This window comes from Fukomys damarensis, unplaced genomic scaffold (genome assembly GCF_012274545.1).
Source record: "Fukomys damarensis isolate Sample0158 unplaced genomic scaffold, DMR_v1.0_HiC HiC_scaffold_13, whole genome shotgun sequence".
NCBI lineage: Eukaryota > Metazoa > Chordata > Mammalia > Rodentia > Bathyergidae > Fukomys > Fukomys damarensis.
In genome coordinates, this window is record NW_022900925.1 from 36,405,999 (window position 1) to 36,416,329 (window position 10,331).

The 10,331-nt window shown below is 62.4% G+C and overlaps 1 protein-coding gene and 1 pseudogene across 8 annotated transcripts; both read left to right on the plus strand.

Moving 5' to 3' along the window:
• Window positions 1-6: 6 nt before the first annotated feature.
• Window positions 7-7,187, plus strand: Grb7 (growth factor receptor bound protein 7). Of its 8 annotated transcripts, none has more exons than XM_010620035.1 (15): window positions 7-27; window positions 2,648-2,819; window positions 2,899-3,049; window positions 3,189-3,345; window positions 3,433-3,554; window positions 3,638-3,715; window positions 4,083-4,220; window positions 4,445-4,555; window positions 4,700-4,798; window positions 4,990-5,070; window positions 5,154-5,270; window positions 5,355-5,415; window positions 5,523-5,610; window positions 6,492-6,585; window positions 6,728-7,187. In XM_010620035.1, exons 2-15 carry the CDS (start codon window positions 2,653-2,655, stop codon window positions 6,872-6,874), a joined length of 1,611 nt encoding a protein of 536 aa, XP_010618337.1. In that variant the 5' UTR covers window positions 7-27; window positions 2,648-2,652; the 3' UTR covers window positions 6,875-7,187. The 8 variants fall into 8 exon arrangements, with proteins under 8 accessions (XP_010618337.1, XP_010618334.1, XP_010618336.1 ...); XM_010620032.3 differs by lacking the exon at window positions 7-27 and adding an exon at window positions 73-91; XM_010620034.3 differs by lacking the exon at window positions 7-27 and adding an exon at window positions 1,047-1,169.
• A 164-nt stretch (window positions 7,188-7,351) lies between these two features.
• Window positions 7,352-7,469, plus strand: LOC117285923 (annotated as a pseudogene).
• Window positions 7,470-10,331: the final 2,862 nt, after the last annotated feature.

Genomic DNA, 10,331 nt, shown 5'->3' on the forward strand with positions numbered 1-10,331 from the left:
GTGCTGGGGGGCTCTTCCTCCAGCCAGGTGCGCGGCCGCCAGGTCCCGGTGAGGTCCAGGGCGCGCGCTCCACGCTGCGAGTGCGGGACAGGTGGGGGTCGCTGTGGAAGGACTCGGGCTCCCGCGTGTTGCCGGCCGCCTCTAGCTTCACCCTCTGCAGTCCCATCCCTTCCCCCCGGGGTGCCCAGTGTCGTTTCCTGCCTCTCTGTCCCTTTTCCCCATCCCCAACTCCACGGGATTAACTGGTGGGGGACAGGCTAGGGCTCCGAACTGTCCCCTCCTCCCCAAGATGAAAAGAGTTGCTCAGCTCAGTTCACCCCCCTTGCTGAGGCCCCGACCTCCTACTGGACGGGAAGGTGGGGACAGGTGGCCCGGGTACCCCTGGCCAGGCAGGTGGCAGGGTGGGTGCAGGGGGCCCGGGAGGGTGTGCAGGCTGCACCAGGGATCCCAGGGTGGAGAATGCAGCCCTCGGGCTTGGCAGAGTGCCCTCACCTCTGCCCCCAGGAATCCCTTGGGGGTGCCTAGGCTGGACTCTGCTCTTCCGTCTCCCCCATACCCTGCTAAGAGGGGGGGGACCCTCCCCGATGCAAAATAATGATTAACCCCACTGGGGAGACTCCAGCATTCCTCCCAAATTAAACTTTAAAAGAGCTGCCCCCCTTTTCCCTTTGGGTGGCTTTCCAGTCAGGGGAGTGGGCGGGATCGCAGAGGCCTGGGCCCTCCCCCTACTCTGGGTCACCTTGGGGCTCCCCATCTCCACCCCTGGGCCCGGCATCCCCAAAGGTTAAGCCCCTCCCCCACCATAAATCCTGATGGGGACAAAGCAAGAGTCTCCGCGGTCCAGGCCCCCCAGCGCGGTCTTACCCCCACCCTGCAAGCTGGGAAGGTGGCCTTGTTTTCTGTTGGCCCCACACACTGGGCCTGCCACCCGCCCTTGGGGCCAGCCAGGTGGGGCGAGATTCAGGAAGTAAACAAGGCTGGGAGGGTAGGAAGGAGGGTGGGGCTGGGGCAGCTGGGGCGGCTAGGGCAGGGGAGGCAGAGCGGGGAGATCCAGGGCTGGAGTTGCCCTTTCAGGGGGCAGATTGACTTGGGGGCCCCTGGCTTCAGGCTCGACCCACCTCCTCCTCCCCTTCCGGGGCTCCCCAGTGGAGGTGATCTGAGAGGAGCAGGTGACTTGAGGGTGGGTGTGTCCCCCCTTTCTGAATGGCTGTGGGGAGGGGGCCTTGTCTGTCTGTCTGTCTCCTCCGTGTTTGACTGTCCAGTCCTGCTGGGCTGGTCCCTCTGGCCAGAACACCTGGAGAGGAACTTCACCCCTGGGAAAGGTAGACCCGAACGAGTCCCGGGGCAGCCGGCAGGAGCAGCAGAAGGAGCCCGCTGGGGCCCCCACCTGAGAAGGGCTTGCTCTGCAGGGGCTTCGATGCCAGCCAGGCCAGTGGTCCCAGCCGGGCCAGGTTGTGGAGGAGGTGACATCAGCAGCACCTGACCCCCACCCCTCTGGCTGCAGTGGGTCGGGTGGGGGCCAGGGGAGAGGCTGTTTGTGTTTCTCCAAAGCCAGGAAGCCCAGATGAGTCAAGGCTGGATGGAGAGCCCCAGGCAGGGCTTCCCGCCCCACCCTGACTCACCGGCCGCTTCACCCTCTGTGCCCTCCCTGCAGGGTCAGAGGCCTGGCCCCATCCAGGCGAGGGGATCCCCGATGCCAGTGTGAGCGGGTGGGTGGGTGCTGGGCTTGGCACCTCCTCTGGATCCTCCCAGGATCTACTAAGCCATGGGCTTCTTGGTCCTCACTGGTCCTGGGTGTCCATGGGCCTGTGGGTGCTAAGACGTGGTAACTGTGGCTCTGCCTGGGGTACCCAGTGCGCTCAGGCAGTGGCTGGATGAGACAGGGTCCCTGGTAATGGGCACAGAGGGGCTCTTCAGTTGGAATCCAGGAGGGCTTCTCAGAGGAGGTGCCTGGCTCTGCCCTGGCAATCCGGGAAGCAGGGACTGGGACAGCGAAGGCACAGGTTAGGCCTTCAACTCCTGCCCTCCTGCTCAGTCTCCCCTGTACTCTGGAAACCACTTGTGCCTGGACGATGCCACAACAGGCTCTGCAGCTGGGCCTGGCAGCAGAGTGTTGGGGGGCCCAGGGCAGTGGCCAGTGCAGTGTGTGCCCTGCGTACGGAGGCAAGCATGCGGGTCCGAGTCTGAGGCTGTGCCAGACCCGTCTCCTATTCTCCTGAACAGCCCTGGCTGGGCACTGCATATGGAGTCCAGACTCCACCTGTCACCATGTCAGGAGGCTTGCCAGGGCCTCAGTGTCCCCTTTGGTAAGAAGGAGTTCGTTCTGTCCTCTTAAGGATTCCAGGAAAGCCCAGGGAGAGGCGGAGCAAGAGCCTGTCGTGGTGTTACAGGTATCTGTAAGCCCAGCACTCTGGGAGGCTGAGGCAGGAGGGTTACAAGTTCCAGCCCAGCCTGACAATTTGATGTCTTAGTGAGACCCTGCCTCAGAAGTTAAAAAAAATGGGCTGGGGGTGTGACCCAGTGCAAAGGCCCTGGGTTCAATGCCCATTATCATGAAGAGGGGGGGAGGGAGGACAGCTCTGGGGACAGTGTGGCAGCTTTGTGGGCCTGTGCACCCCAGAACAAGGTTCCTCCTCTTCCTCCCCAGATGTCATGGAGCCAGACCTGTCTCCACCGTGTTCTGGCAGCCCCCCAGAAGACCTGTGCCCAACTCCTGGGACCCCACCCGGGACGCCCCCACCTGGGACGCCCCCGCCCCCTGAAGCCCCTGTGCCTGGGGAGGTGGTGCAGTCCCAGCCTCTACCCATCCCAGCCAGCAGGTGCCATGGGGCGACAGGACAGGAGGCAGGGAGGGCCTGGGGGTGGCACCGGCTGACGATGCCCCGCCTCCCCGCCCAGGAAGCTTCCAGAGGAGAAGCGCCAGGCCACCTCGCTGCCCTCCATCCCCAACCCCTTCCCTGAGCTCTGCAGCCCTCCCTCACACAGCCCCATCCTTGGGGGGCCCTCCAGTGCCAGGGGGCTGCTACCCCGAGACACCAGCCGCCCCCACGTGAGTTCCCCGGGGGAAGGGAAAATGGGTGGGGTCCATCGGGGCCCCTGGGGTGGTTGGGGCACCAGGGGCGCAGAAAGGGATTTTTGGGAGACCTCTCCCCGTCCCCCCAGTCAGCACCGCTTGTCCCCTGGGTCAGGTGGTGAAGGTGTACAGCGAGGACGGGGCGTGCCGCTCGGTAGAGGTGGCTGCGGGCGCCACGGCTCGCCACGTGTGTGAGATGCTGGTTCAGCGCACGCAGGCCCTGAGTGACGAGAGCTGGGGGCTGGTGGAGTGCCACCCCCACCTGGCCCTGGGTGAGCGGGGACCCAGGGAGCCTCAGGACGCGGCCCGGGTGGAGGCCGTTTCGTCAGCACCAACCCCAGCCCTGTGCCCTGACCCAGAGCGCGGCCTGGAGGACCACGAGTCAGTGGTGGACGTGCAGGCCGTGTGGCCTGTGGGCGGAGACAGCCGCTTTGTCTTCCGGAAGAACTTCGCCAAGTACGAGCTGTTCAAGAGCTCCCCAGTGAGTGTGTGGGCCCGGCCTGGACACCCTGACCCCCAGTTGCTGACCCCTTGATCCCTGAGCTCGGCCCCTGTCTTCCCCAGCACTCCCTGTTCCCAGAAAAGATGGTGTCCAGCTGCCTCGATGCGCACACCGGTGTGTCCCACGAAGACCTCATCCAGGTGAGGGATTCCCACGCCAGGTGCTCCCCCAACTGGACAAGTCAGGTCCAGGCTGCAGCATCAGTTTCTTGCTTGTTAATGGGCACAAGGAGGACGCTGTGATCCCAGCACTGTGGGAGGCTGAGGCAGGAGGATCAAGAAAGTTCTAGTCCTGCCTGGGCTATTTAGCAACTCAGTGAGACCCTGTATCAAAATAAAAGACTAAAATCACGGGGTCTGGGTTGTGGCTCAGTATGAAGGCTCTCGGTTCAGTCCTCAGTCCTGGGGAGAAAATGGAGAACATCAGAGCTGGCAGAGCAGCTCCTGCCGATGGCCTGGCATGGGCACAGGGCAGGGCAGCCTCACCCTCCCACTCTGGCCCCCTCAGGATTTCCTGAACGCGGACAGCTTCCCTGAGATCCAGGGCTTCCTGCAGCTGCGAGGCTCGGGCCGGAAGCTTTGGAAACGCTGCTTCTGCTTCCTGCGCCGGTCTGGCCTTTACTTCTCCACCAAGGGCACCTCGAAGGTAAGGTCCCCGGGTGCCACCTGGCCCTGGCACGCTGCGTCCCCATCGGAACTCTGAGCCCCAACCCTGGGAGGTGGTCTCGGTCCCATGCAGTCAGGCGTCCTTGTGTGCTGTGTGAGCGTGGGCACGTCCCGTCCCTCTGGTCCCGAGGCTCATGTGGCTTGCATGCAGTAGGAGGGAACAGGGCCCCCCTGTACCAAGTCCTGCACACTTGTGCTGCTCAGGACCCGAGGCACCTGCAGTACGTGGCGGATGTGAATGAGTCCAACGTGTACGTGGTAACACAAGGCCGCAAGCTGTACGGGCTGCCCACGGACTTCGGCTTCTGTGTCAAGGTGAGGACCAGGCCGCGCAGGGCTGTGCGGGGAGGGGCCCGAGCCAGCCCAGGGCTTGGGGCTGTCCCGGGGACTCCTCCCCATGCCCTGTGGAGACTGGGGTCCTCGGGTAGGCGTGGACTTGCCCAGTCCCTCTCCCACCAGCCCAACAAGCTCCGGAACGGCCACAAGGGGCTCCGGGTCTTCTGCAGCGAGGACGAGCAGAGCCGCACCTGCTGGCTGGCCGCCTTCCGCCTCTTCAAGGTGAGGCCCAGGAACCCTGCACGTGGGGTCACGGCGCTGCCCCCAGCCTCCCGATGGGGAGGGCATCGCAGCCACGGCCCTGAGTGTCCTGGGCCCGGCTTCAGGAAGCTCCTACCCACGGGCAGAAGGGCCTGGCTCCTGGGCGTCCATCACAGCCTGGCTCTCTGGCCCCCTTTCTTCCCTGCCCCTAGTATGGGGTGCAGCTGTACAAGAACTACCAGCAGGCCCAGTCTCGCCACCCGCGCCCATCCTCCTTGGGGTCCCAGCCCTTGGTGAGTACCCGGGACCCAGGGCGGGTGGGCGGCTCGCCCGGCGAAGGGCCGCTGTCCTCACCCCCTGCACCTCGCCCCTCCAGAGGAGCGTCTCCGACAACACCCTGGTGGCCATGGACTTCTCGGGCCACGCCGGCCGCGTCATCGAGAACCCCCGGGAGGCCCTGAGCGCTGCCCTGGAGGAGGCCCAGGCCTGGAGGGTGAGGGTGCAGTGGGAGGGAAAGGGGGGTGCTGGGGAGCACCCCGAGCATGCCCTGACTCCCCACGCCCCCACCGCTCTGCAGAGAAAGACAAACCACCGCCTCAGCCTGCCCACCCCGAGCTCGGGCACCAGCCTCAGCACAGGTGGGTGAGGCGCCGGTCCCTGTGTGGCTGCCTCAGTTTCCCTGAGTGTGCCTTGCGAGCACGGGGTCCCCTCCCCTGACTGAGCCTGTCTGCTTTCCTCACCCCAGCCATCCACCGCACCCAGCCCTGGTTCCACGGACGAATTTCCCGGGAAGAGAGCCAGAGGCTCATCGGGCAGCAGGGCCTGGTGGACGGGTAAGAGGCGGCTGGGTGGGCGGAGCCCAGATGGAGACACTGGGGCGGTTCCGAGGGGGAAGCCAGGAGTCACCACTGTCCGCTGTCCTCAGGCCGCTAAGGGGCCAGCTCCCCTACCGATGTGCCCGTGGGCTGTGGGGCTTTGGCTCAGCTGTGCAGGAGTCACAAGCAGGCACCGTGTGGCCCTGCTGGTGTTCGCACCCAGGCTGGGAATGGCGTGGTGCTCAGCTGTGTGCCACCCGCTCTGCACTGCTCAGAGCCTCAGGAGGCCGATGGCCTCTAGCCGTGCTGATGCCCACACCCCATCGTCTCTGCTGCAGCCCTCAGCTGAGCCTGCTGTACTTGATAGAAATCACCTGTGCAGGCGAGCCTGTGCCATTGGGAGGGGGTTGAGGGGCTCATGCAGTAGAAGCGGGCAGGGGAGGTTGCTTTAGAGAAAATGAGCACCTTGCACATTCGTGGTCTCGGGGAGGAGAGGGGCCTTTGGGGACCCAACTGAGAAGGGCCGCGGAGGGCGGTGTCGCCCAGAGAGGCAGCAGGCCAGGGTTGTCTGGGACAGGTCCATGACCAGAGCCCACTGTGGCCAAAGTAAATACGGCCAAGCACCTGGTGTCGCAGGGCCAGCTGTGAGACGTTAGGGGCAGATGCAGAAGAAAAAGTACCTTTGGAGCCAGGTGATGGCACACACCTGTAATCTCAGTACTTGGCAGGCTGAGGCAGGAGAATTACCATGAGTTCAAGCCCAGCCTGGGCTACATAGCAAGATCCCATCTCAAAACACCAAATAAGTAGATAAGTAAGTACCTCATGGGAGCGTGGGCCCCTTTTTCCTGTCCCAGCGGCAGCCACATGCCCTCCGTAACGCCATCCCATCCCTGCAGCCTGTTCCTGGTCCGGGAGAGTCAGCGGAACCCACACGGCTTTGTCCTGTCCTTGTGCCACCTGCAGAAGGTCAAGCACTACCTCATCCTTCCAGTGAGTGACCGCCCTCCCCAAGGGGCCCCTGATTCCTGCAGCGGGGACGAAGGGTTCCGGGCAGCCAGACCTCGACAAGTCCCTTGGCCCCCTGCATGTCTCCTCTGTGTCTCCCTGATCTCTGCCCTTGGCCGCTCTGCAGAGTGAGGCCGAGGGTGGTCTGTACTTCAGCATGGACGATGGCCAGACGCGCTTCACAGACCTGCTGCAGCTCGTGGAGTTTCACCAGCTCAACCGTGGCCTCCTGCCCTGCCTTCTGCGCCACTGCTGCACTCGCGTGGCCCTCTGACGGCCACACGAGCCGTCCCGGCCGTGTCAGGCCCCCCAGCACCGCCCCGGAATGGACTGGGGGTGCCAAAGGTGGAGTGGGCAGGAATGACGGAGGGGTCCCCTCTCATCTCCTCCTGTGCTCCTTTGCCTCCTGCCTGCAGAAAGCACCCCCTTCAAGGAAGGCCTGAGTGTCCCTGGCCCCTCTGAAGCACCCCAGGGCAGTGCCTCTGGCAGGGGCAGGCCTGGGGGTTGCAGACCCCACACCCTGTACACACCGAAAGGCCAGTGATCTGCTGTTTTATACTTGTGACAATAAAGACTATTTTTTGATACACCCATGGTTCTGGAGGCAAGATGTGGCTAGTGACAGGAAGGGGACCAGGGCCAGGCTGGTGGTGCACACCTGTGATCTAGCACTTGGGAAACTGAGGCAGGTGGAGCGCTGTGAGTTTGAGGCCAGCCTGGGCTACCTAGTGAGTTCAAGACCAGTCCGGAGACCCTTTACCCATGAGTGTGACGAGTGGGTGTGCATGCCATTCGCATGAGATGCGCCTCCCTCAAACCTTGTTACCAAGTGGTGAAGGTGTCAGGTGGGTCAAGGCCACGTCCTGACTGTCTGGGGTGGATTTGTTTTTTGGAACACAAAAGGTTGGAACCTAGGGCCTCATGCATCCTAGGGAAGTACCTGCCACCAAGCCACACCCCAGCCCTGGCTGGGCTCTTCTGCAGGGCAGCGAGTGGTTCTCGACCAACTCAGAGTCCCTGGCACCTAGCATGGAGCCCAGCATAAGCAAGGTGTCCAGCAGTTGCTCCTTCCGTGAATAAATGGGCAAGGGACTGTCATCCAGGTGAGGTTCAGGGACAGGGCCTGGGAACTGGCGACATCCCCAGCAAGTGCTGGGTGGAGGGACAGCGTCCTGACATGCAGTTCCATCACCGCAGCCAGGACAGAGAGGCCCCTCATGTCCATAAGTCCCTGTGCCACCTCTGGCACAGTCCTTCTCCTCCCTAGCCCGAGATCTGCTTTCTGTCCTCCCCAACCTCCTGGCACCGGGCCCCCTCCACCCTCCAGGCTGTCCAGGAAACAAAGCCCTGCATTCTGGGCAACTCAGCAAGATACCGTCTCAAAATAAGGTGAAAAGGAGCCGGCAGTGTAGCTGAGAGCTTCCAGGGTTCAATCCTCAGTTCTGATGACAAACAGCTGATAACAAACAGCTTCTCAGACCAACCACTAGTTTATGTGACATAAGAAACAGAAGAGCATGTAAAATGACAAGGGGGGCACGAGAACCAGAATCCGGACTGGGAAACTGCAGAGATGACCCAGTCTCTTCTTCAACAAAAGTACAAGAACAGTGTAATCAGGGAATGTCTAGTTTCCAGGAAATTCAGGCAAATGTCAGCTCTGTGTGATGTGTGACCCTGACTGATTCAAATCCAAACTCACGGTAAAATACGGTCATGAGTAACTGGGGAAAATTCAAACTCATGAGCTGTTTGATGGTATTAAGGAATATGGTTAACTTTTTGAGATGTGAGAATAATATTGTGGTTATTTTTTTTTTTTAAGCTTTTATGTTTAAGAGACTCATTCTGGCTGAGCGTGTTGGTACATGACTGCAATCCTAGCACTGTAGAAGGCTGAGGCAGGAGGACGGCAAGTTTGAGCCTGGCCTGGGGGCCTTAGTAAGAATCTGTCTCAAAGTTAAAAAATGCAGAGTCTGGGGATGTAGCTCAGTGCAAAGGCCCTGGGTTCAATCCCCAGCACTGCAAAAACCCAAAAGGACTCACTCTGAAGTACAGTAGGTGAAATGATACCATGTCTCTGGGCAGGGCCAGGGGACAGCCAGCACTTCAGCCCAGCTCTGAGTGGCAGTCTGGACACTACCATCTGCTTGGCTTCCGGGTGGGCCTCGGGCCATCCCGGGAGCACCCATGGACAGTAGCAGGGTCCTCCCTGGGGCTCCCCTCCCTTATCTGTAGCCCTCGTTTTTCAAGTCGTCCTGGGATGACCTGGACAGCTTCAGCGAGCCTCAGGGCTGGCTATGGTAGCCCTGGCAACTACCTGTCCATGGCTCCTGATCCCAGAGTCCTGGGTTGGGGAGCTTGGAGCTGGGTGGGTAGACAGAGGAGCCACACACCCCAGCCCAGAAGCTGGGGCCAAACAGAAAAAGCCCCTGCAGCCCATGCGCAATGAGGTGGTGGATTTCCTCTTTTTAGCAGACTCGAGGTAGGGATTGGTCACTGCCCCAGACCCAGGATCACTGCTGGGCTTCAGGGCACTGAGCCTGTGACTGCAGCTGGCTGTGTGACTGGCCACAGGTGCCCAGGGCCACTCTGAGGTACGGTGCAGGGCTTTGGGGGGTGGTGGGCCAGCTCTTAAGCATGCCAGAGGTTAAGGCGGTACAGGACCCTTAGGCACTGGGCAGGACACAGACACCCTGTAGTCAATCATAATCGAGGCTCCTGGGAGACTGGTAGGCTTCCATTCCACAAGTGGGAAACCGAGGCTCCAAGAGAGAAACCCACCCTGGGTCACAGAAGAGTGAGGGACAGAGGCCCAGATGGCAGGAGGCGGGCTGTGCCCCTCCCAGCCCTGCCCTTGGCTCTCTGCCCACCAGGAGGGACCCGGCAGCTGGGTGTCCTTGGAGAAGGTGGCACCAGGCCTGGCACTGGCCCTGGCATCTGGGGTGGCTGAGGCTTCTGGCTCCTCGGAGTCCAGGGAGCAGGGCAGCGTGTGGGGCCGAGGGGACCGGGCAAGATCCCGGCTCGGACTGCAGCGAGAGCCCAGAGGCAGACAGCAGGGGATGGTTTGTGTGGGAGGGGACCGGGAGGCTGAAGCCGCCCCACCTGGACTCCCGCAGGGTGCGGGTCGTGGAACTGGGCCCTGGGTCTCGCGGTTCGGGCGGAAGCTGTGTGAGGGCCGGCTGTGAGCAATCACGTGTTCCCCGCGCCTGCAGTCCGAGTCCCACCTTCCAGGCCAGGCCAGGCCCAACCCCAGGGTGGCAGAGGTCGCAGGGACCGCCTGCCTCTCCAGTCCCTAAGCAGGTTCCCTTCTAACAGTCCTCCAAGCTGAGCCACCGGGCCACATCGCAAGGGACAAGCTGGGTGGGGAGGGCGCTGGGAGCGAGGCTTTGGACCTGGGCCAATGTGCAGGGTGATCTACGCCCGCTGCTTGACTTCTTGCCCTTCTGCCCCAACAGCGCGAGCCCTGGCGCTGACAGCCTAGCACTTTGTTGCTGTTGTACTCAGAGCTGACTTTGAACTCGATGTCCTCGAACCTGAGATCTTCCTGCCTCAGCTTTCGAGGGCTGGGAATACACGCGCGCACCTCTGAACTCTGCCCAGCGAGGTCCCACTAAGACACCGCCCGTCCCAGGCCCGGAGATGATCCGCCTTTCTCTTGAAGTCGGTGGGCCGAGACCCGCAGGGAAGGAGGCGTCGGCGCTGCCCCAGCCCAGCAGGCCGCGCCGCAG

Bases quoted from the DNA above. Each gene is read 5' to 3' on its own strand.
- Grb7 (XM_010620035.1), top strand. From the start codon at position 2,653: ATGGAGCCAGACCTGTCTCCACCGTGTTCTGGCAGCCCCCCAGAAGAC. The intron at 3,346-3,432 runs GTGAGCGGGGAC...GCCCTGACCCAG, and splicing joins CCACCCCCACCTGGCCCTGG to AGCGCGGCCTGGAGGACCAC. The intron at 5,271-5,354 runs GTGAGGGTGCAG...ACCGCTCTGCAG, and splicing joins AGGAGGCCCAGGCCTGGAGG to AGAAAGACAAACCACCGCCT.